Source organism: Cebidichthys violaceus, unplaced genomic scaffold (assembly GCF_023349555.1).
Source record: "Cebidichthys violaceus isolate CVI_PGR_0920_01 unplaced genomic scaffold, fCebVio1.0.p SCAF_7, whole genome shotgun sequence".
NCBI classification, from domain to species: Eukaryota; Metazoa; Chordata; class Actinopteri; order Perciformes; family Stichaeidae; genus Cebidichthys; species Cebidichthys violaceus.
Genome location: NW_027176927.1, coordinates 10000174 through 10027273, shown reverse-complemented (window position 1 = coordinate 10027273; position 27100 = coordinate 10000174). Strand labels below are relative to the sequence as shown.

General features: G+C 38.6%; 1 protein-coding gene across 1 annotated transcript in view; it reads right to left on the bottom strand.

The window, feature by feature from the left end:
* The window catches only part of tsnare1 (T-SNARE Domain Containing 1), a 161267-nt gene that overhangs the window by 9326 nt on the left and 124841 nt on the right, over positions 1 to 27100 (bottom strand). Inside the window, exon 11 of the mRNA XM_068735802.1 lies at positions 25008 to 25116. Within this exon, the coding sequence (XP_068591903.1) occupies positions 25021 to 25116 (96 nt within the window). The 3' untranslated portion in view covers positions 25008 to 25020. The remainder of the gene's footprint in view (positions 1 to 25007; positions 25117 to 27100) is intronic.

Sequence of the window (27100 nt, the reverse complement as noted above, 5' to 3'; positions counted from 1 at the left end):
ATTTCTACTCAGGGCTGGTTGTTTAGTTACTTTGGCCAGGGTTCTCGGTGATGTTACAATCCAGCTTCTATATCTGCAGTAAAGGATTGATTTATTCCTATTCTTCATCTAGTTTTGTGCTGTCCCGCACCAACATGGGGTTGTAACAGAGGAAATCCGTCATCGTAGAGGAAAACTTGGGTTAAAAACTATGGCATGTACGGTAGGTCAAAGTGTGAGTCTCTAAACTGTGATCTATGTTTACAATGAACAGTTTGGGTGATATACTGTACACCTTGGTTTTCTCTTTAAAATAAGGGGTTGAGGGGAAGAGACCAAATGTTTAACTGCCATTTGGTCCTAGAGTCAGTCAGAAGAATAACTCAGAAAAATGATTTTCAATTATTTTCTGAGAAGATGAGAGAGAGAGAGATGATGCAAGAGGACGGGAGAGCAATGACACCTGCTGATCAGTGTACCAAAGGTCTGCTGGTAGTAATGCCATAACAATACTACTCTGGAGTGGCAACAAAATGAATCTCGAAAATCAGCAGACACAAACATGACAAAGTGTATCAGTAGTGATATAAGGAGACCCAAAACAATTAGAGTACTGTGACTGTAGTAAGATTCTCCTGACTGCTGAACTGAACTGAAATACGCTTAGGCCAATTAAATCAATAAATTGCTTGAACAAAAGATGTTGTTGAACTATTAGGCCATGATGATGAACTCAAGAACGGAATAGTAACTTTGCATGTTGGCAATATCAAGTCAAACAAGTATTTCTGTCCCACTGTAGAGAAAGGCAGACCATCTGTCTGGAACACTCAGGAGTTTTGTTTGTAGCTAACTTGTTGAATGTCATGAATTCGCATTAATTGCTTCTATGTGCCACTTAACACATCTATTCATATGAATGTTTCTGCCATGAGGCCAAATTTGTCTTTCAAAATAACTTTTCCTGCTTAATGATATTAGCACCCAGATGCAAAACACTACACCTCGTTATATCGTTGTTCACGATAAGAATTTGTTGAGAAGTGTAAAGTCACATCATACAAATATTGCCCTTATTTCACCAGGGTCAAATAAGTTCTCAAGAACCTACAAAAAGCAAACGAACATCAAAAAGTCCAATACGAAACAACATTGTGATCTATATCTGAGTGAGGTAGTTATAGTGTTTGACCTGAGTGGTTTGGAGATTTAAAGGTTTCAATTTAGTCTAGATCAATACAGACTCATTGGGTAGGTCAGCGCTTTTCTACCGCAATTCCAGATCACAGTGTCCAGATGCAGGAAGCTAATAGCTCATATCAATCACAGCCAAAACCGGATCCATGGCGCAATGATTGTCAGTCAGTAGCAGGATGAATGGCGTCTTTGTAATGTTGGTCTACATGTCCAGACGTCTTCACAGGACTGAAAGCTTTATTTGTGAATGTGAATCCTCAATCACTCCCAATAAGTATATTACAGAACTAATACAGAAGTGTGTAGACAAAAAGAAAAATAAATAATAACTTTAAATTTCAAGTGACATAATCATGGTTACACTATAGTTTCTTTTTTGTTTGATTGTTAGAGGTTTGGCTCTATGGATGGCAATCAGTTGGTCCACCATTTTGGTCCAGACTGTAATGATCACTCTCTCTCTTTGAGTGAAGTTTCATAGCAACTGTTGGACCGAATGCTATACAATTTGTTACATACACCCATTTATCTCTCAGTATGAGATGTAATAACATTGGTCATACCTTCCCTTTTTAATTAGCACCAAATACCTGGAAATCAATAACATTATAAGCCATACTTTGTCTTTGCTGCTATTTTGCAAATGTTGCAAAGCTAAACTGAACATGGTAAAAACAATATACCTGCTTAGCATTAGCATTAGCATGTTAGCATTTTCAATGTTTACATTCTGCTCTAGTATTTAGCCAAAAGCACCACTATGCTTAAGTACAGTGCCGAGCCATAGCTTGGCTATAGACACTTGGTCTTAATTTTTTACACATATACAAAATGTAGCCTCTGCCTTTAACCCATCACCAACTTAGTGGGAGCAGTGGGCTGCTGAGAAGCGCCCGGGGAGCAATTAGGGGTTCAGTGTCTTGCTCAGGGACACAGGACACGTCCCAGGCAAGGATCGAACCGTCTACCTTGCAGTTACCAGACGACCCTCCCAGTGTGCCACGGTCGCCCCATAATTGTAAGCCATTGTAAGCCAAGTTTTTTTTTTTTCAGTCAATAATAGGTTACGCAGACCTCTAGCAGACACAGTCGTATGCTGGACACAGAAATGTAAGTAATAGTCACCATTATTTTAGGTTTGCGTCTTTATCTGCTAGATGCTTCCTTCAGCATGCCTTAGCATTAGCGCTCTAGTGGTCAGGGAGGATAGAGTCAGCTTGAAGGTTGAAAGAGTTTGTTTTCCTGAAAAATATTTTTCCGATGTGCATTCACTGATTACCTTTGATTGTTATTTTTTTTTGTTCATCCGTAACCAACAATGAAAAGTAAAACTGTCTGTCTGTTGCGATCCAGTCTGTGAAAACCACTCGTACCTCTTTTTTATTGTGTTTCCCTCAATATACTCTTTTTTTTTTTTAAATAGTTCCAAGCATTGATTAATTATTTCCAAACTGTCTTCTGATCATCTAATCACTAAAATCACGCAACGTTGGGCTTGTTCGGATGTCCTTGAACTATGAGCATCTACCACTAGCAGTAAGTGTAAGATTTGTGATTGCTATTTGCTCCAAACAATCTCGTCCCTCCTTCACTTTTCAGTGTATTACCAAGAACTCACACAAGCGCTCAGTGTTGTGTCAGCATCTAAAACTAATATGCTTTAAAGCTTCTTTTTCTACTCTTCCAGAACAGATTTGGAATGATATCTCCTATCATATCACAGCCAGTACTTCTCTTTGTCACATCAAGCACACATCAGAACAGATTGAAGGACTAAACTGCCATCATTTTCACCACCCACCACCCACATGCCCCATCTTAGCCACCATGTCTCTGTTTACGGGTTTCCTTGTTTCTGTATTCTGTAACGGTTGATCTCATTTTGTATTATTTTGTCTTAGTCACTTGTTTTGTTATCCATCTGTGAACTGCTTTAACACTTCCAGGGATAATCACTATATTAAAATCAAAGCTGTGCCCTCTCTTCCTACACTAAGAGCATGACCACAGGACGTGCAAGGCCCGGGCGGGGGTGCTGTAAAACTCATGAATGGAGCTGCGAGCGATCTAGAGCCGGCGGCCATGGCTCCTTATAGAGGAAATGCACGGCGAGCGCCAGCCAGCGCAATGTTAACCTTCAGCTCTGCTGTGAGCGACAGTTTATTCAAGGAGGTGGAGCTATGAGGGTTTACCAACCGATGGAATAACAACATTTAGTTGCAAGCTCTTTTTAATACTTTTCATTGGTTAATTATTTATATTCATATCATTGATTTATGGAAAAAAAAAGATAAGATATGGAGAAACAAGGTTTCCACCATACGGCGACAAAATACTACTGGAAAACATTCAATCTTGGGAACTAAGGAAAGGACATTTGTCCTGTCAGGTCAGATTGAATAGATATATGAAGTATTTAAATTAACTTAATCCATCAACTGAAGATGAGATAATACATTCAGATGAGAAAACCAAAGTGTCCAAATGCAAACCTCCGGTTCTGAAAAGTGAAGCCAATGGGGAAGTGCATCAGGAGGTGACTCCTCTGATTGTATAAAAGCCTATGAGAAAATGACTCTACTTCTCTCTTGATTTATTCCCTCAGTAAACATTGTAAACATGAGTTTATGGTCTCAATCTCTAGTTTCAAGTCTTCTTCAATACAGCATGATGTACATTTAGTAAATGATGGTCCATTTAGAGTCAAACAGACCATAAAGCAGGGAATGGTTGTGATCATGGCTGTCTCAACCTCACTCCTCTTCTGTCCAAACATGATCACTTCCACTCACTGGTTGCAAAAAACAATGCTGACGGGCAAAATGCCAAACTTGAGGCTTCACAACTGCTGTCTACAAACCACTGGGTGACGTTATGACGACTACGTCCACTTCTTATATACAGTCTCTGGTTTATTCTGAATGACTGTAAATATGCTCAGGAAAAAAGACATTTCAAAGAGGACAGGTGTTACTTTGTGAATGTGAAGCGGGGCGTACTTGTAAAAGAGCATTCCTTAGAGAACCTACCATGATAATTACATGAAAATGTATGCTGAGACACAGTGACCTAAACCTGTATTTAATGTTTTTAAATAACATGATTTTTCTCGATTGCATTTTTTTGGATCCTTCCATAATTCTGGTCGTGCCTAAAGTTAGCCATCTCGAGACTTCTACAAGGCCTAAACATCACTATTTGTAGCCGTGCTAGTGACTTGGAGCTAGGGATGGAAATGTCTGTTGTTGGGCCGGTCACTTTATCCATCACTTTTGGACCAGACTGAAATAGCTTGACAACTATTAAATGGATTGCCATGACATTTTGTTATGACAGAGGATGAATCCTAATGCCTTTGGTTATCCCCTGACTTTTCCAGACTGCCCTTCCAAGAACAATTACAGCATCAGTTGTTTCAGCCAGTGCCCTGCAATGACATCTATCTCCGTTCAATTCCTATAACAGATGTAGGAATTATGACAATAGAAAAAGAGGAAGTCAGGTGGTGTTGCTATAGTCTGTGTAGAAAGACGGCCGGGGTGAATGGATGGGTTTAAAACACATTGGATTTAAACATGGGGAACTGCTGCTCTTTGTCCCTTTCCAACCTTCAGTCAGCATTGGTTAAGCATGGCTTGATATTATGGCGATACAAAAAAAAGAATAACAGAGCAGAATAAATAGAAGGTGGAGGACAAGGACCATCTCAGCCCAAGATGAGACTTGCCGCAATTATTGGACAAACATCCTGGATTTATTGGACATATCAACAAATGTGATATGTCCAAAGAATGAGGAAAGGAATATCCCAGAGGTAATGTATTTCATAATTGTATTAGGGCTGTACCGAAGACTTTGAGGCTTCATCCATAACTTTAACTATTTGCATTCATATTATAACCTCTATACATTGTGTTTAAGCCTAGTACTTCTGCACATTTGCAGATTAGGCTTCACTTATATTAACAGTATTCTACTATTTGTAGAATTAGATTCCAGTGGTGGCTGCATATAGGGTTGTTTCCAATTTATGTACAAAAATCAACATTTGTTCAAAAATGATATTGATGATTGACAATATATTGACAGCAGACCTGCAACATAACTACAGTGTTGATGTATCTGTGGAACATCTTACGAAGATGAAAAAAGTAAATATTTATTTTTAACTCAACGCTTCTTTTTTCATTTAAATATGAAAAAAACTATATATCATCGTTATGTGGACGTAATCCCTGAATTTGTTAACATAAGGCTTTTATTGAGACATTTTTGCAGAACAGTGTTGAGAAAAAATCCTTAAAGTATTAGAATTTTGTTTTTAAATGACCACTCCGATTTCATCTAATCTAACTAATCGTCTGTCTGGTACTGTCTAGCATGCATATACATTTATAATTAAAGAAAATGAAACATTCTGGCCATTATGAAAGGCAAACTATGTAGAAAGAGGGGCTTGCAGCGCAGCAACGCCGTCTGTGTGGACGCCATGTGCATCAGAGACGCAGCAGTTCAGCGAAGCAGCCATCACTCTCTGCTCAGGCAGTGTAGCCCTAGAGTTGGACAGAAAATATGCGGGTTCATGTAGGGTTGGGTGAGAATTTTTGGGCTATTAGCTCTAGTCTCAGTCCAATGGCAGTTCTCATATGATGTGATCCAGCATTAAGCCCTGCACTGGAGGATGACACTCATTTCACCTGTCAAGGTAATCAGTCACAGTCTTAGGTAACCTCAGATCTTCCGGAAAGCTTTGAGCAGTGCATCCTGGGAGCTGAGCAGACACATAGGCAGTGCAGTGTTTGCTTGTGTTTTGCAATAGAGGGAAGGGTGGCATTTTCATTTGATTGGGGATTAAAGGTCACGAAGAAGTATTTAAACGCTCCTGCTCAACTTTGGCGCTAATCACTCCTCCACAGCTGTGAGCTGGAGGAGTCGGCAGAGCGCTCAGATCACCGTTGTCACAGTTTGTTGTCTCCCACTTTACGGTGACAGAGCCTTACCCACCCAGTAATCCCTTGCAGCAAAGTTTGGAGTAAGCTGACGGCATGGAAAAAGATAAATAAGGATTTTCATTTCTAACCATGTAATGAAAAATTGCATAGCACTTTCTCTCCTTGCTACATTTATCGCCAATGCAGTTTCAGATATTCCCATACTGTCATTTATCACAATGCACACAAAACTTTCCACCTTGGGTTTTTAACAGGCCAAAGAACTGAAACTTATTTAAAATAATGATGTCTTACTTACAGACTAAGCATACAAACATTTAACATTTACTAAGCTTCCCAGCTTTCTCACCAGTGCCAGGTTGAGGAAGTAACACATCTGCACACGCAAGAAACTTCTCCCACTTAAAGAGAGATTGAGGACGTCAGTGACAAATGTCTTGCATTAACTTTGTTGTTTATTTTTTCCCCCGGAAGACGTGAAATAACCGTATTAAATCAAGTAGTCACTTGGCCATTAATCTCAATGCAGCTGACTAGTCCCTCAAAGCTAATGGGGTTTAGAATTTGCATGAGGCGAGTTTACCCACAAAGCTTCGCCAAAGAGGATTGCTGTTCAGACAGAGAGCTTATTGTCACACTTGTTCATAGACATGGATTAACGATACCAGGCCCAAAGAACTCCACTAACTGTGGCAGCAACTCACAAGTTCCTCTCCACTGGCTCAGATCCCTGTTTCAGAAGGATGGAAATTCAGACAGTCTGCAGCACGAAATGCCTCACTTTGTTTAATTTATACAAATGCTTGTCCAGCGCCAGATTGTTAAGCGTCCATCAAAAGCATATCTTGCTTGTTTAAGCTATGAAGGTAAAGAGGGAGCCAAACACGATAATTGAAATTTGAAATGATTCCCCAACACTTACCTTTCTCTTTCCCTAAATATCAGTCTCTCTTTAAATATTTATTCTTTGTCATATCATCGCAGTGCGGCAGCGCTCCTAAATTCCCGCTCTGTGTTGTCAACTTAGCATTTTACATCATTTGAATAAGCCTCTTTCAGTGTGAGCGCGTGTGCTGTGTTTCATGGTAAGGAAGTAAAGCAGCTTTGGAGTCTAAATATAACATGTATCCACTGCATTAATTCTTTAATATTTATCAGCAGGAAAAAGGTGTTTGAAATGATGCTTATATCCGTGTATAAAATTCAGAAGGAAAACAGCCAAAAAAAAACACACACACACACACACACACACACACACACACACACACACACAAGTTGTGCTCAAGTTCTGATACTGTTTGATCAACACACACACAAACGCACTCAAAACTGCGCCTCCGGGACAGCACAAATCCTCCAATATCCTTTTGGAAAAGAAGCGTTATCTTGTCTACCACTGCCCACATTGTGTTACTGATCCACAGTGTGAATTACAATAGCAATCTGAGCACTGACTTTCACTTGTATGATGATAGCTGCTCAACAGTGACACCAGGCTGTTGTGATACAACATCAGAAGTGATCAGTTTATTCCCTTGGCGTGTCAGGGATGTGTATCACATCACAGTCGCAGTGTAATCCACCTCTCCTGCTGAGCATAATGACAAAGCAATGCAAACTGTTTTTTAAAGGTACTAAACCATAACAGATTATTTTGTGTTCCAGCTATTTATCCATCCATCCACTCCTGATACTCGCTGATTTCTTTACAGGGTCACAGGGGGACTGGAGCTAAAACACAGATAGATGTATGAGGTGACAGCATTAAAGGCAGACGATTAAGTGACGACTGAACAACTGATGAAGATTGTTTTCGTCTCACTCTGCCTTAGCTGAAAAAGAGCAACCAAGTTGCCAGAGAAAAACAAATGTTTTTGCAGACCACGGGACACGTTGAATCTGGATGTTCCTGAACCAAAAACACTTTTCATATATACACGTCATATCAGCTTAGTATCCTGCTTGCAGAAAAGCATAATGACTTGTGGCTACATGTGGCAACAAAACTACTTGGTTAAGATTAGAAAAACATCATGGTTTGTGTTAAAATAATAACGTAGCAATGTAATGTGTCTTTTTTGTTCTGGAGAACCTAAAATGTAAAACCTAAAAAGCTAATTTTACAAACAAAGAAAATACATTTAACCAATTAGCGTACAAAATCTATTTTCATTGCTTAAATTAAATGTAATATCTATCTGCAAATCTGCACGTGTTATTAAATAACAACCGCCCTTAGCGGACCATCTTGGGCAACGTTAAGTTAAGGACACAAACATCTCCTGTGAGAAAGTATTGTTTGTTTGACCCACCATCAGTCCTACCAAGCTTTACAGAACTTTCTCACTTATTTTTATTGTCATTATATCATGTAATTTAAAAAAAAACGACTGCTCTATATCACTTACTTTGACCAAATGCAAAAATGTCGACATTCAATGTACCCGTGGCTGTCAGAAATGTACAATGTAAAAAAAAAATAGTCTTAAATAGGTTTAAGAGGCCTAAGCCTATATCTATGTGGTTATGTCTTGTCAAATCTGCATAAAAGGCATGCCAAATTAGGTAGGAAAACGTATAAAATGTCTGTTTAACAGAAGTATCCAAACAACATATGAGGCATACTCTTTTGGAAGAATGATGTTCATCCTTCCAGTACAGTTACACACACTGAGAGAATCTATGTAGCTGTTCTGGACACCCGTGCTGGGACAACACAATTGCCATACTAGATTTCTAAGACGTTTAATATTGATATTAATGCTGCCACATTTAGATTTAGTTGTCAACATAAATGCAGATTGCCATGAAATTTAGTGAGCACATTCGTGCTATGTGACCATATGTTTTTCCTCTAGCGCTATTCTCAGGCCCAACTTCACATTGTTTGCCCGTGAATGACGCAATTGTCAATTTTTCTTTTGAGCAGTTTTGTATTATGGGCTGTAATATAATTATTATAACCTCTTGTGGCCACTAATGGTGCTTCAGAGTTTATTAATGTTAAAAAAAAGATGTATCATCAAATGAATTGTGATATCTTTGTATGTTTACTGTTACGCACACAAGGGCAGTGGAAACAGTAATGACATGTCAATGGTATTTTGGGGCTTGTGTTATTCCAAATTAAGACCACACATCAAATTAGCTATGTTGTCAAATGCATGCTGCAATAATAATATTTGCCTTTATTGCATCTAGAAAAGGAGACCAATGAGTTGCTATTTATTGAACCAAGTAATTGGTAAATAAGAATATGACAGTGTTTCTAATGTCGGTAGATCATTGTTATGAATGGTTATTTGCTCCTCCAGTTTAAGTTTTTGCGTTGTAAGGCAGATTATCGCTGTCATAATAAGATGAAAAAAAATCATGTTAATTGGCACACTATGTCTTTCCATGGCCTTACATTGACATCTGTTTCTTTGTTTAGCAATTGCTTCCTGACGTGGAGGAATTCTTCACAGTTAATCACAGCCTAAATAGAAATATTGACCACTTTTGCAAGTGCCTACCCCAGTCACAGACACAATGTATGAGACCTTTATCAGACTAAATGTAACATTACCTGGGGGAAAGTGTAAGGTCTATGGGTTGAAGTCTTAAGTTAGGCTTGTAAATAATGAATAAGCCCAAGCCCGAATAAAATACATCTAAAATGACTTACCCAAAATAAATAAGGAATGACTCCTCAATCATAAGACCTAGATGCATATTGCTGGTATCCTTTAAAAGGTAAGACAGTAAGGAATATGAATTCATCATCAGCAATTCCATTTCAAAGGCGATATCACCATTATAAACATGATCCCATAGCCAATGGTGCAACTGAATGGCCTTTATTACAACTGTAACTGTAAATGTGATCAAAGAACACTAAAATTCACTATTTATAATACAATTTATCAATATATACTTAGGGGGTCTCCATATTTTGGCAATGCTTACTGTTAACTGGGAGTTTTATTTCAAAACACTTAATTTCCATATAGCTTTTACAAATACAACACATCTAAAAAGACAAAACAAAATCAGAACAGTAATTATTATATTGATCAATATGCATATACAGTATGACTAATGAGCTCCATGCTATACAGGCAGACAGATGGAGACTGCCAGGGCCCACAATGCTCTATGATCTAACCACAGATTTGTCTAAGCAAGCTGAAGAAAACATCTGGAACACCCAGATCTCTCACCAGTGCAAGTCAGCTAACATGCTCATGATGACAACAATGTTTGGCAGACAACTGTGACCATTTTCTCCATCTTAGTTAAGCGTGATAACATGCTACTATAACTGAATCGCAACTAAATACAACGTGTCTGAGGCTTATGGGAACGTCATTGAATTCCCTGATGATTTTTACCTGATGATGGTGCTTGATGGGAAGTCAGCGAATCAATTTATCTTGCAGAGAACATGATTGTCTGCACCAAATGTCATTGCAATCCTTCCAGTAGTTGTAGAGACATTTCACAACGAACAAAAAACTTCAATCTGTGTTCGTAAACGCCACTGAGTTTTGTGTGGAGATTACTTGTGTTTGTTAAAAGCCTTGATTCAATATCATAACACTACGAGGATGACGGCTTCAAAGTAAACCATTTGAGTTTGTTTTATTTAGTATGGTTACACAAACTTTCTCTTATTCTAGCATATACCCACTTATTGTCATAATGTTAGCAACAATGATAGAAACCGCATATTGACAGATGCATTCCAGTTGCTTTCATTTATTTATCAGCCCCTCTGTGAATCATCGTGTTAGCTTGCTGTTTTGTAAAGTAGCTTGTTATCAAAAGAACTAAGCTACGTATTAGTAGGCATCAGACCGTTTTTTCCGCGGTGTGTGAAAACGGCGTGTTTACATAATGAGTAATTCTATAGAATGTATAGAAGAAGTGGACATAGTCAAAAGGCGTCACCCCTCCGTTTGGCATTTTTGCTGTCGCTGTCTTGGCTTTTTGATATTAGTAGTGACACAAGAGGGAGGAGCTAAGTATAACCTATTGCTGGATAAGACAATTTAAGGCAATCAAAATGGATTCAATTTCTAAGACAAAAACAAAAACACAGGGAAAACAACCAAACTGGGTAACGCTGTGGTAGCAACCTGTCAATCACAAGGTAGCCCCGCCCTAAAGCATACCACAGTTTATCATCTTTTTGACTCTTAATGGACCATCATTTACTAAATGAACATCATGCTGTAATGAAGACTTGAAACTAGAGATTTAGACCATAAACTCATGTTTACTATGTTTACTGAGGTAATGAATCAAGTGAGAAGAGGGGCTTTGGGTCAATAAAAGTTGCTGTAGCAACTACATTTTTAGCTCATAACAGCTTCAGATGTTTTTCAGGTCAGTCACATGAACGACAATGGTCACAACAATAACACTGGAAGAAAATCTCAGTCTTGTGTCAAGCTCTCCTGTTGCATGGTACCCTTCACTGCTTAGATATCAACAGCATCAAATATGGGAGCAACCTGTAATCACCACGTGTTGCAGCAAAGACGATGGTTGCTTTAATATGTACATTTTGTGTAATAATGGGCTCTGATAACCCCCTCTGCCCCAGTCATGTCTATAACAGCTGGGGTTGGGACTGGGACGACAAAGGACCCATAGGACATTTCTAACTATTAATAAGTGAACGGAAGTAGCACAATTAAAATGTACTTTTTATAAGATGTGATGGTTTATTTTACCCGTACAGTGGCATTTTTAATAGATTTGTTTTTGCTGTGGCTTATAGAGAACAGGTAACCCATCAGCCCCAACACAATGCACAGTGTAGTTTTAGCTTATGGCGCTGACATGCATAAGGAGAAATCTTACTTCCCAAATGACTTTGTAAACAAGATGTGATGGCAGTGCCAGTAACATAATTCCTATAAAGGAAGGAATAAGTGTCAGGAAGCAGTTATTGCATTATTTAGAGTGTCATAAAGAGCCAGGCTATTGATTTGAGAGCAGAAGCGGCTCAGCAGTTATTTCTGTCATCGTCACCCTCATTAAACTGATGTATGACAATTGCTGTTCTCCTTTTTGCCTCTCTTGCTTCTGTTCCCATCGCTCTTTCACTCACTTTTTTATGCACTTTGTCTGGCTGGATGTCTGTTCAGGAAAATAAATTGTGAGGAACACACTTGTTGCCATTGACAGCCATTTAAATTGTGTGTTTGGATATTTGGCGTAAGATATGTAACCACCTTTGACAATAATGGTTATCCCTTTGCTCTTTGAATCAACTGGTATACAGTATAGTTACTTGTACTATAGAACAGCTTACTGTTGGTAACACGGTGTGAAATCACAAGACTGCTAGCAGCTCTGCAAGGCTCTGTGCAGTTATTTGAAATAAATGCTAACATGTTTAAAGTGACAATGCTATATAATGTATACCATGGTGCTATACAGGTATTATGTTCCATTGCCCACCTGATTGTTACATGCATTAGGATGTTTCTCAAATGTGAATCAGGCTGAAGATGAGCATGTTCTTATCAAACTAGTGACTTTGTCATTAACCTCCAATAACTGCCTTTGCACTCACTGCAGCTCATTCTTCCACTATGCAGGTAATGGAGTGAAAGGTGTCTCTCTCTCTCTCTCTCTCTCTCTCTCTCTCTCTCTCTCTCTCTCTCTCTCTCTCTCTCTCTCTCTCTCAAATCAGCTGGACATTGGAAAGCCTTTTGTGTATCAACGTTTTTGTGCAAAAATAAATGAGTACATCTCAGTCTGAATGCACCACAAACCTGCAATTACTGAGTTTGTTGGCCACTTGGAGGCATTGGTAACCAGTTTTGAACAAAATGAAACGAACATTTTAAGTTTATATATTGAACTTGATAGCAAAATTCAGGTGACAACTCTATGTAGGTTTATCTCTATTTTGTATTGTTACATTGTTTGATAATTGTCATTTCATACATTGTTATTAAAAAGAATAGGGATTATAATTAAGTTCAAGGTCCAAGTAAAGCCAGTTCTCCAGCTACACAGAGGAGGCATTCACTGAACCACAGACAGATGGCAGGATCGACCGACAGCTTGACATTAAGTTCCTTACAGCAATGAACATTAGGTGTACATGTTTCATGGATTTTAACTCCCCCATCTGTCTGCACCTGTCCACAGATGGGCTGTAATATTAAAGACGGAGTCCTCAGAGTTCACCTCCAGCCACTAAAGGAAAGTTTGCTGCTTACTTTATGGATTTTACATTTAAGTGTATGTTGGGTAATGCAGTACAGGTTAGCAAAGTGAACTCTTGTAATCCCTTCTACAGCATGTTAAAGTATTCCTTGGATTCTAATTCAGTGTGCTTTTGTAGCACAAAGACTATAATCCTGCAGGTTTATTAATCATCATTAAAAGTACCAAATTTTGACGCACTTCTCGTCCCGGAGCGTTGCCAACACCTGCGCAAAAAATACATCGAAAACATGCGGTCTGATTGGGGATGACTTTTGTCAGAGATTCGCCTAGCAGTTTTACTGAAAATCATGAAAAACGGAGCAACATTTCTGCATTCACTTGAATGGGGTTTCAGTGTGAAGAGAGGTAAAACAACACTTTGGGCCCATATTGACCAGCCATACATTAACATAGAAAAATGATTCAAAGTTTAAAACATAGACAAAATGATGGACGTTATTGAGCCAAATGGGCATTTTGATAGCTAGCACAGTTTTCATGAAGTCACAGATTATGTTTCCGGAAAATTTTGGGTCCGTTTCAGATTTTTGTGGCGTGTATTGCACGGCTCGGTAAGTGCTAGAGTGATGACATCACGGTCAGAGTGGAGCAGAGCATGAAAAGTATTCTGTGATTTTTCCAAAGAAATTGCTTTGAGTCAAACATAAAAACCACACCAGAGCGTTCGGCAGAGTAATGTCTCTCTCATGAAACCCATATGTTGATTGGACTCATGGTTTTGCTATAAAGGGCAGAGGTTTGACAGGTAGTTTTGTTGAAAATCACTGTATAGTTTAATCTCTCTTAATTAGCCTCTAACACACAGGTGCTCCAATCACCACGGCAACCAGTGACGCACATGCACCCAAGCACACCGGTGTGTGACATGAGCTCGTTAGTGCTGTTGATAAACACACAGAGACACTGAGTCACACACACACACACACACACACACACACACACACACACACACACACACACACACACACACACACACGACGTGGAGATATTCACTTACTTCAGTCACATGATGATTCTGTCTCCTCCCCCCCCCCTCTCACCGACCCAGACCCACCCTTTCAAAATAAAACCCCTTGGAGTAACTGTATCTTAACATGAAGCTCAGAATGAGGTTCATGTTAAGACATGTTAAGTTCAAGTCTTTCCATCACAAATACAGAAATGTAATTTTCAAAGGTCTATATCTCAAACACAGAACTGATGGGAGTGTTAGCTCCCATCATTTCCAGAGGCTTCTCAAACAAAGATGTATATCTCCAATGCAGAAATAATGGGAGCCATTTGTGGACTGTCCATCACGAATACAAGATTCAATCCAAGAGTATGAATCTAAAATGCAGAAAAGAGAGAAGCTGTATCTCAATTGAAACTCAATGATACTTCTGGTAATATTGGCGTGTAAATATATATTATGACGTCTTCGGGCAGTAGCAGCCACACTGTCAAAATTTATTTTAGTTTATTTTGCCTCCCAGGGCTTTATATTTCTTCAGCTATAACTTTGTTTTCCTCTGTAACTGCTGGTTACATCTTGAGTATGACTTCAGTCAACTCCTTTTGTTTGTTTAGTTTTGCAAATAATAAAGTGCTATGCAACCAAATGAAGATGGCCTTTTGTGCATCACTTTGATTTTTGCGTTTTAAAAAAGCCTTGAGTTTGCTGTACCAGAATATACAAGGTTGTTTTTAGTTCTTTATATTCATAAGCATTGTAACCTGACTTTTTATGAATATAGTAACATAAACATTTATTGGTTGGCTCTAAAAAAAATGGAGCACATTTTGTCCGTTATCATTGCTTTCAGTTGATTCCTTGTCAAGGTTTGAGTCAATTTATTTACTATTTTGTATTATTGATTTGCATTCTGCTTCTCTTTAGTTGTCATTTCTGAGCATGAATGCTAATAAACTCAAACAAACTCATATTTCAGAATCCTGACATTTATATTGACACTGTTACCAAACACAACCTCTCTATATACCTTATCCTCTGTACTGTGGTCATGTTTGGTTTCTTCCATCATATTTCCATGTTCATTTGATATATTTTTCAACAAAGTGTTCCTCTCCAAGCCAACAAAAAACTAAAATAAGACATGCAAAATAAAGTTAACATGTGAAAGTTGAAGTCTACAGTAACACATATTTCTATATTAACTATGGATCAAATGACAAAGTGCAGTAGATGTCACTCATAGTGAAACATGTGCAGAGAATTATCACCCAACTGATTACATTTACTCTCAGAAGTCACATCAGTCCTGTTTCCAGCCCCAACAGGCAGCTGTTTTCATTGAAAAAGCTTTGATAAAACCGGGTGTAACTCTGAGACTAACCCTGAACTCTGAGTTTACTAATCCTGAGATGGAAAACTCTGAGTTTTCAGTTCCAGAACAGCTGATCAGAGTTTGTTCAATCAAATCTGAGCTTGTTCACTTTGAGTTAGGCTTGTACGTGGTGAATGAAATAAGCCATCATCAATGGAGCTCCGATATCATGATCCACCATGGCAACAGCTAAACAACAGACAGTCTCCATTTTACTGTTGATTCATTTATAATTGACCAGACTTTGATAAAGTGGTGAAATCTCACTGTCTTCATTTTAAATATATATGTTAACTTTAATCTGAAAAAAACAGGGTCCAACTGAAGAGGAAAAATGTAGTTGAAAAATAAAAACTAATGTATAGATCAATAGACATAGAAGACATGACTGTAAGCTCACAATCCAGTAATACTATTTTGGGAGAAAATACTATTTGAGAATACTATTTGGGAGGTCAAAAATACTGTGGATTTTAAATCTTAGAAATTCAATTTGGATCTTGGCTCAACAGCATTCAGTGGCTTTTTTTCAGTTACTTCAACAAATGTAGTAAAGTTAAACTTCTGTGAAATGCTGTAAAAACACGTTCTCTATACGCAGCCCATAAAACTCACATTCAAACTACATTCTACAGCTGCACCACCATCCTTCTCACTCAGAAATATTAACATATAATCTCCAATATTATAGGAATTATGTTCCATCACTAACAGCTGGTATTAACTGTGTTTACAAAGTCAAAGCGTTGTATATTTATATATTTAAAAAAACACTTCCACCTGCAAGAAGAACGATATGCAGGGCTTTTATTTTGAGCAGAGGGTGACTGGACTTGACAAAAAACAAAGTAACTTTAGATTTTCCTGAGGAACAAACTAATATCCGGCCAGGGTTTCAATTCAACAGACAGTAAACCTACACTAATGAATGCGATACAGTTACTATGCTGACAGACTCAGAGTTAGGGTTACCTCTCTTTCTGAAACTGAAAAGCCCGAGTTTCCCTCATCAGGGTTAACTAACTTCTGAAACAGGACCATGCTCAGCTGCAAAAAGCAGACAAAGTTAGCGACTAGCTGGTGAACAAAGTGGAGCTTTTAGCAGCTAAAGAGACAGATGTTCCTGACCGGCAACCTCCTTAAAAAGGAGACGCGCACACACTCTTTGTTTAGTTTAGTCATTTATTTGGATTAATATTGTGCTTAAAGCATTGTTATCCTCTTGATAAATGTTTGTGGAATATACAAGCTGCTCTGTTTAATGTTACAGAAGAGCGAATGCAGCCGGCCTCCGCTATGTCAATAGAAGCTTAGAATACCAAAAAAAAAAGACATCCCGTATAGCCCTATTTACCATGATGGTAAATCTTATTTTAAATTGTATTATACCTAGGTGCTCATGGTATTAAGACCATCTTGACAAAAGTTACTTGCTGTCAAATTGAGAAGTGCATGCATGTACTCGGAATAGTGGACTCGCCATCTAATTGGGGCTCTACTTTTAATTGAAGTTGTATGGTACATGCCATCAACTTGCCATGCACAATCTGCCAATAGAAAGACCAATATGAGTCTCTGCTGGTAAACGTGTTCATCAAAACATTCCCCAAGTAGACTACATTGTGAAATCTTAAACATGTGGTACACACCAGGCGGTGCAGATAGACAGGTATCTGGCAACAATATTTGGAGGCTGTGATTTCTGCCAGAAGAGGTGTTACAGACTGACAGCCGTTCAACATTTGGTCACATTTACTGGTGTATTTATTTTGATGTCCAATCTGTTTAGCAAATACAAATAACTGTGGGCTGAAATTTGCACAACTATGATGTTCACGCTTGTTTCTCGCAGTGTGTCGGCTTAGAACGTCTCAAGACCACAATTTTACAGCCCAAAGACATATTAGGTCGTTCTATGAATTTAATCATTTCTGTCACAAACAAAGATTCAACGGAGAAGTCCATGCCTATCTTTTTCTGTGGTTAAATACAATAAAAAGCTAAACACTTCAAATTGAGCTCCTCTTATTAAAATGAAGCAAACTGTCATTAGCCTTTGTTTACTGTGTGGCTTATTTGACCTTTCCTGTTTTGTTTTTCTCTCCATCTGTCCATTTTGTGTCGCTGCTGTGGATGGTGACGCCCTCAAAGAACACTGACTTAACAATGACAGTAAGAGTTATTCACTTTAAAAGGGGAAAGGCTTTGAATTACTTCATTACAATATTTATCTTTGCCAAGTTGTATGTATTATTGGTGTGAAAGTCATTGAAATAATGATGAAATGTCAGGGCAGTTATTGCTCTAAAATTGAGTCGTTTCTACAGATACCAAAATGTTTGATGGAGCTGAAGCCAAATGTGTTCATTTGGATCTTTAGTACAATACCTTGTTGCCTTTTTGTGGGTTAATAACGTACGATAGTAATTCTCTCCTTCACTTACACTCACTCACACACACACACACACACACACACACACACACACACACACACACACACACACACACACACACACACACACAGTGGTAAGCAATCCAGCCTCATCTGCCAAAACAAAAAAAATATTTTTTTCCATAAACATGAATAGCTACAAATCTAAGATCTAAGTAAATAAAAGTTGAAGGAGATTTCTGCTGGAAATTCTTACATTGTACACATACATGCCAGATAGCAATCTACAACAAATATATCAACAATATAAACCCTTATAGTTGATGGTTCTTTTTACATTATAGTGGACAATAAAATGCTAAGTTATAACAGGTTAAAAGACATGGAAAGACTCATAACTGAAAACAGATGTGTAGCCATTCATTGTGTGGCTCCCCTTACAGCTCAGAAACAAAATAACCAAGTCAAAGGCCATTTAGATCAGCAGGACTAAAGCCATGCTAGTAGCAGTGGTGGACACAGTGGTGCTTTGAGCAACATATGCTAACATGCTTACATGACAATGACAATGATCATAGTTTAGCACATTAGCATGCTAACATTTGAGCCAGAAAATGACATGTATGTTTGAACCACATTTCATTTCATTCTGGATCAAAAAATGTCAACCTGTTGGTGGCAAAGAGTTCTGCAGGAATGAGTCCTAAAACTTGGAAATTGTAATGGTTTTCGGATAGATGCCTGGAATAAGATTATGTGAACATAAGCTTAAGAGATTTTCATGTTTTGTTTGACGACATAAAGTATATTTTACCCCTCTTGTGAATTTAGATTTTTACGTGTCTTAAAAAAGGTGGTTGCTATTGTCAGCTGACTATAACTACAACAGAATTAATATACAAATTTGATGGCGACAATACGATAATTTGACCAGATATTGCTGCTGAGCTGCAGATAAAATCATTATTTTCCATCACATCAGCAGACACAGTGAACCATGATACGGGTTGAGCACAGCGGCTGTGCTGTGAGAACGGCTATACTGACATTTAAAATGACTGACAGAGAAAGATAAGAGCATCAAAAGGCTACCACATTCAAGTACAGCCAAAAAACATCTCTGACTATCAAAATGACATATATTTATGTTTGTAAAACAGGGAAACCGTCAGCAAAACAACACTCTAACTTGGAGATGAAAGAACTGTGACATTCACTGTTACAAGAAAAAGCAAGGGATTCATCAGGACCGGGATGTGTTTGTATAAAATTCCATGGGACTTCATCAAATATGTGTAATGATATTTCAGTCCGGACCAAAGCGATAGACGGACTAGTATTAGATGACTAAAAAGGTACAGAAATTAAGAAAATAGCTCTGGGGTAAAGTTGTTTAATTATCAGGAAGCCCAGCGATAGTCTGCCGACCTGTCCAGGGTGAACCCTGCCTTCGCCCAATGTCAGCTGGGATCAGCTCCAGTCCCGCTGCGTCCCTGAACAGGATAAGCGGTTAAAGATAATGGATGGATGACTTAAACGAGTTGGAATACCCAGTTTGATGCTTCATGCTCTTGAAAATAGAGGGCAAAAGAACCTCAAATTCACAGTAATTTGCTTTCAGTTTGCATTAGTTTGAACATCCATAAAGCTTTCTGTGAACATGTGTAAACAGGACAACAGCCAGTAGTGGACTTCACAATGGCCCGGGTCTATTTTTAATACTGAGACTGTCTTGCTGTGCTAACTGGTAGTGTCTAGCCACTTGAGTGTGGACCGGTAAATGCTGTGCTTCAACATGGGCCGGTCCCCACGGGAGCATCGATTCAGCCTGTTTTATGAATAGAATGCTTTGTTCCACAGCATTTCCACTTCCATCCCCCCAGAGCAAAATAGGTGACAATCAATACTTTATGCAAGCAGAGACATCTTGTATTGAACGTCAAATAAGAGCAAAAAAACAGTGTTTGTCAAGAGAGCTTTTCCAGCCATGAGTAATCTGAGGCTGAAGTTGCAGAAATATCAAGGTGGGCAAACTCACTTTTTAAAATTAAATGAATAAACTTTCTTCAGATTGTTGTCTACAACAGAAATAGGCTTTTTTTTGTTCAAGCTTATCATTAAGAACTAAATGTTGATTGCACCATGTGATGGCTGTAGAATAGTGACAGCATTGGTTTTTCGATTGGTTTCCTTTTAGCTTCGCTTTCACTACGCAATTATCTCTTCCTCTGGGTCGCGATCTTCCGGGAAAATGCAGGCTGCACTTATGGCACAAAGGAAGAGAAAAGCGCTTGAGTTGCACCTATTCTTACGGAGGTATTAATAATAACAACACAAGAGGCTCTGTAGTCTGAACCAGGACTGAAAACTCTTCATTGCTCTCACATTGTCAACGCAGCACATTAAAGCTACAGGAACAACAGCAGTAATGCAATAAAGAATGCAAAGAGGAGTAATCAAAACTGTTCTTTTTACTAAAATAGATTATTAAATAACCAAAGCTGCCTACTTATAAATACTACAAGGTGTTTTACTCTGCCTTTATCAAAGCAGTGAGATTTCTTGCTTTTGATGGTAGCCAGGCTGCTAGCAGCAGCCATGTTGTTAACGATATATAAGCAAGTATATCGATCTTCTTGTTCATATCTTCTGCACAACGGAGATCACCATCTCCATCTCACAGTTTATTCGGCAACAAATGCTGTGAGTCCCAGCAACAACTAGGAAACACTAGGAGGCCCCTGAAGATATAAAATATATCCCTTTTTAAAATAAAGTCAAGCGGTTTGATCACCATTTAAGGCCAGTGCTTAACCCTCTCTCCAAATGATCTGCTTTACTGGTTCTAATTCAAAACTGTAAATATAACCAGATTACCAGAGAGTTGGTAATGTGGCTGTCTGACAGGCATAAAGCATCCAACTTTCATTTCCAACAGCAACATCTTATAGTATATGGAACCATGAAGTAGGATATTAATGAATTTTGTCAATAGATTAGGGAAAACATGAATGTACCATCTATGATATCGCTCACACAAACATGAGCAAATTTAGATTTTGTTAGTCGACCAAGTGAAGTTGGTAAGAGGAAATGGTTGCCAAGAGGTTAACTGTCATAGATTGAAATAACATTTAAGAGCATATATGTATTGCCTCCACACATGGCTCTCAATATGGCGACAGCTGAGCCGGCAGCTAGTAGCTAACAATGCCAACAGCGCTAACAGTGCAGCAACGGTGCTGATAGGCCAAGCTATGTAACCAAAGCACAGACAAGATAGGATTACAACTGACACAGATTGAAAGTGACTTCATTCTCTGCTGAGGGAGACATTACTTATATTAACATGGGAAATAGTTGTTTGCTGCTGTATCGATACTCCCATTATTGTAAAGAGAACTTTAAGCCTCTGCATTTATTTAAGGGGACACCGACTCCCAAAGCGCACAAGAAATGAAATAAAGAAACAACAAAAATGTATTCACATTGGATTCACTGCTCTGCGATGTGGCGGCTACTTGATTGTGACGTGTGTTCACTTCGAGTGCTGACTCATTAGAGGGAGTGTCCATATAGCGTTTTTAAATTTTTCTGGCAGAAAAGTGCTGGGAGGGTGCTGGCGAGCACTTCATCCACAATGACGAAACCAGCGGCTTTCTAAAAAGGTTGTAGCACTCCAGGCGGCGGCACGCGGCCACAAACACTTTCATTTGGGAAGAATTGTAAAAATTCTGACTCCTCGCCCCTTTCAGCAAAACTCCCCATGTCCACTGGATTGTAAATATGTCAAACAATTTCAAAAAGCTATGCTACGCTAGATGCAAGGTATTGATAAGATAAACCAGATCGTCACGGACTGCTGTATTATTAAGGAATCATGCTTTAGCAGAAGGCAGAAATCAAGGACATTTTTTTTTAATTTCTCTAAATCTGCATGCTACTGGAAAGTGATGCCAATTTAGTTTTCATCAGGTAGCAGGTGGTCAACACAAGATCAAACATTTATTACAGTACTGTATATGAAGACTCTATCAAACGAAAAAGTAGATATCTTGTGAAATTACAAACAGCAAATGAGGCCGCAGAGGGATTAACTTGACACCCTTTACCAATGTTTGGCACACAGTTCTACAGCATCTGCATAAAACCAGTGGACATTTGCAGAAAACTGAGCTCCTGACCGACTATTGTTAGTTCTCACCGTTGTCAAGCAGCCCGTGACAGACTCCGAGAGCACGGGCTGTGCACGATGGCAGGTAGAAAGAAATGATTCAGCCTGAATGAAATGATTGGACGGGTTATTACAGTCCTACAGACAGATGTCTTTTCCTTTTTTTGTCAGAGCATTTGATTTATTGATTACTGTCATGATGTAGAGACAATTTAAACGAATAGAAATAGAATAGAAAGCAAAAGGGTTATAAAATACATTACCTACTCCAGCTTTAAATACATCTTGTTGAATATGTGACATCACACATGCAAATTCCTATTTTGATAAAACAGTTTCCAGTTTTTCTTGAGAAGCGCAATGGATCTCTGATCATAATTAGTTCTGTACAGTTATGTAAAGGGAAAGTCAGCTCAAATCCTATTGTCACACATTGGAAATATACTCATAGTTAAACATAAATACATCAATGTTTCACTTCAGAGGCTTGCTGAAATATTGAGTGAAATCATGTTCAGTACATTTAAATGGGGGATTCAAAATTTTAATGGAATTTACATGACACCATTAGCTAGATCACTTCTACAAATACACCCAGTCCACTGGTTGTAGAGTAGTTACAGAGCGATGTTTCTCTTCCATCACAAATCATCTTTGGCCAAGACAATGTCCAACTGCCAAAAAGCTGATTGGATCTACCAGAAATTATGTTTGTCCTTTTTAACTGGCAAGTTCAGTGACAGCTCAAAATGACAAGCCTGCTACTTGAATATTTTCTATTTTACTTTTCACTTAAAATATTCAGAAAAGATAAATTGTTCTATAAAAGAGTATTTAGCTGCAGAGATAAAACCCAGATGTTGGGCCAACCGGTAACATAATCAAAATTAGAAAAAGCAAACAAAATCCAACTCTAATCTTAAAAGACATGTATTAACAATGTAGTAATTCCTGTTGTAAATACTCAGGCATTTACTATTTGTACTCATACCTACTCAAAAAGTGATGCACTGAAACTCTTAAATAACCCACGTAATTATTAAAGAGTGACAAAGTCCACATAGGGAGGAGGTCTGGGTGGAGGGTCTAACTACACAGCCATCATGGAGTCCATCCTCTGCTCCTCCATCACCGTCTGGTACGCTGCAGCCACAGCCAAGGACAAGGGCAGACTGCAGCGCATCATTCACTCTGCTGAGAGGGTGATCGGCTGCAATCTGCCATTCCTCCAGGACTTGTTCGCTTCAAGGACCCTGAAGCGAGCCAGAAAGATGGTAACCGACCCCTCTCACCCTGGACACAAACTGTTTGTGCCCCTTCCATCTGGCAGGAGGCTGAGGAACATCAGAACCAAGACCTCACGCCACATGAACAGTTTTTTCCCATCGGCAGTCGGGCTCATCAACAAAGCCCGGGACCCCCACTGACTCCTACCGGTCACTCCCCTGCATATCCCTTCTCTGTTTCTTTATTTAAATACACTTTTACAAACACTTACATCTTACTTGTTATAGTACTGTTATCTTCTTTGTTTGTGCACTTTATTTTATATTTTATTGTAAATTTTAATGTTTCTATTTTTTTACTGTGTTGATTGTTGTTGATTGTTTAATGTCAAATTCCTTGTATGTGCAACATACCTTGGCAAATAAACGGTTCTGATTCTGATTTGTGTCAAGTAACTCAGCTTGGTATTTCAATTAACTAATATGTGAACCAATCTACATCATTATAAGACCTTCAGAGCGTTTGCAACAAGACAGTGTACCGAAGGTGAGAGGGAGGGATGGGTCATACAAACACAGGACTTTCACCAAGGAGACCGTTGTTTGTGTCCCGTGAGAAAAGCTGATTCATTTTATTGTAATTTTTTTACCTAATTTCCTGACTTTACTAACGTCAGTTATATCACTGTATGTTTGCTGTGAAGAAACCAAGTCAACTTTGACTTATTTACTTAACTTGTGCAATGTAACTTACATACTTTACTAACATAAGTAAGTGACAAACGTACTACTTGAAACTAAAGCACAAACTTTTCCCCGAACCTAGCCACCTAGTTTTGTTGCCTGAACAGGTTCTGCATTCCAGGGGCTTCTGCAGGCAAATTGATTGTTCTCATTGCTGGACAATAACAAATAACTTTTTGTAAGATATATGAATCATTGTTTGAGCATGTGTAAAAAATATAAAACGAATTCTTGTAATGAATGCTGGGCATCAACTGGATCGAAAGATGAACAATTACACCACGAGCAGAGCAGAAACAATCATATGTTGTTACTGCAGACTATTCTCTGAGTCCAGCTCGTGTTAGAATGTTCTACTTTTTCTCGATTTCACTCATAATAAACTGAATATTGTTGGGTTTTGGAAAACAAAACAAGACATTTGACACAATCACCTCGGGCACTGAGCATTTTTCACTGTTTTTAATGACGCTTTAAAGACTAAACAATTTACTGAGTTATTGAACAAATATAATTGGTAGATCAATTGGTAATGAAAATAATCATGAGTTTCAGTCCTACACCACACAATGTGTGATTTTACTGATAACACTATCAGACCCAGACTGGAACTGACCAAGTCATCACGCTCAAATCATATGTATGTTAACAATGAACAGTAAGTGGGGATCCAAGGTGTTATACATTTGCCAACTACTATGTAGGTCCGATCCTAGCACAAGCTAATCGCTAATATGGGACTGGCAGGGGTTGCAGTGCTGTATTGTGGATGACGATTCTTACCTCAGTGGCGGTCTCATTTTCTTGCTGAAACAGCAATTATGACGATGAGGACGGTGAGGACGATGGCTCCGGCCACCAGGAGGTAGCACTTCCTCTTCCTCAGCTGCCTCTGTGGGGAGAAAGGATTCAGTGAAGTGGGTGGAGTTCAGGCATTAGACAGTAGCCTATTGGACACTGCACACCGTCTGCTGTGTAAGTCAAGCAGTAGTGATGCAGCTTTGCCATTAAACGCTCCCTGCTGGTGGTTCCCACAGCACAGCAGTGATTTAACCAGTGATTCATCAGTTCATGAGAACTAAAAATATACAGCTCGAAACCCACATGTTTGCATATAGTGCATTTGCAGCCCTGCAAATGCCAAGTTCCGGTTTAATAACCACAGAGCTGCTGGCCTATTTTGTTGTTTTTGAGCTAATTTAATGCAACCCCATGGCACACCTTTAGCATGAACAAAAAAATAGAACATAAAAGGGCAGACATCTTTAACGGTAAAAGGAAAGAACGAGGACAGTGCCATTTCGACCGGATAAGATTAACACAATTGTGGAGGAACCAGATGATTCAAGGTCACACTGACAAATACAGATAAAATGCAGGAAAGACTGAATAGGATGACTGTCCAGGGGTGGCCTACACTTCCCTCCATCAAAATGCTGTGCAGATATCCCTGTGATGGCTCTGCTGCACATTATTCTTGTATGTGTGATGGCACCCTTACTGTCTGAGAGGAGGACAAAGAGGAGGGAGGCAAACGACTGGCAGATGTAAATCACACAAATGAAATAATTGTCTTCTCCTGCATGTATCTATTCAGTCCATGTAGACGCGTCAATTAACAAGCGTGTTCAGTTCATGGGTCATCGTGACTTCAAAAGTTAACATTTTTAAAAAATTGTCAAGAAAAACTGCGACAAAATGGTGACTGAGAACTGTTAACTACATAATCCACCATGTGTCTTACATGTTTGCATTGTAATTGCAAAGTATTTTACTTTATGCATTGTACATTGCACATGTTCTGCTTCTTAATTAATTGATAGGGACATGTAATTAGGTTTAAATATATTATTATTTTTACGTCATACGTTGCATATTTTACAATATTTTAAATTGACTGAACAGAATGTTCATTTTACGTGAACAATTCAGGGGTGGAACGATAGGTGTCTTCCTCCCGGACTGTTGATCATGAGGAACATGTACTGAACCGTGAACCCAAAACCAAGCTACATACTGAACTGTGACTTTTACTGTTCCACCTACAGTTCATATAGTTGCTTCCATTATACAAAATGTACGCTTTTATTTATTGTTTTCAATATTAAGGTTGTACATTATATATAAATATGTATATTTAACATGCTTTTTTAATAGTTACGCTGTTTATTGTCAATCTTATGTAAGTTGTGCCATACCTCAAAACATTAAAACTAACAAAAAAGAAATGGGCGTGGCTAATATTTGTCCGATTATTAACTAATTATTCGTAAAAAGCATTGATCTATGGTCTTTTTTGGTCTGGTAATTACTGCCTTTTTCACCTTTTTCAATGAAGTTGTTTTGATTTGTTGTCAGTAAGAGGAGTCAGCAAGATGTCAGTCAAACAGTCAGTCTATACAGGGATGAAGCATACATTAAAACCACACGATTTCATAGTTACTTGCACGCCATAAATTATTCTCATTTTAAGTGCTCGTGGCTATTAAATGGATTTCAATGCTGTGTTCTGTTTCATTTTCTAATATTGCCTGTGGTAAAATTTTTATTTCAAATGCTTCAAACATTGCCTCCATGCAGCACATGAGCTTTATTCATCCATGTCAATTACTTTCCATGTCGGAAAAAAAAAAGAGAGAGAAAGTGTTCACTGTGGAAAGCAAAAATTTGAAAGTAAATAGAGTGAAGAGTAAAGGTTAGGGAATATTTATATTTCCTTGTCTCCTCAGGCAGTGACGCTGTGTTTGAGCACAGAATCTATGTTATTTTGAAATGCTTTTTCTCCCGTTTTTTTTTTTCCCAGCCTGTTTTCTGCTACAAAGGCAACGAGAGCAGCGGCGTCAGACCAGAGCCGAGGCTGGAGTCTTTAAATCCTG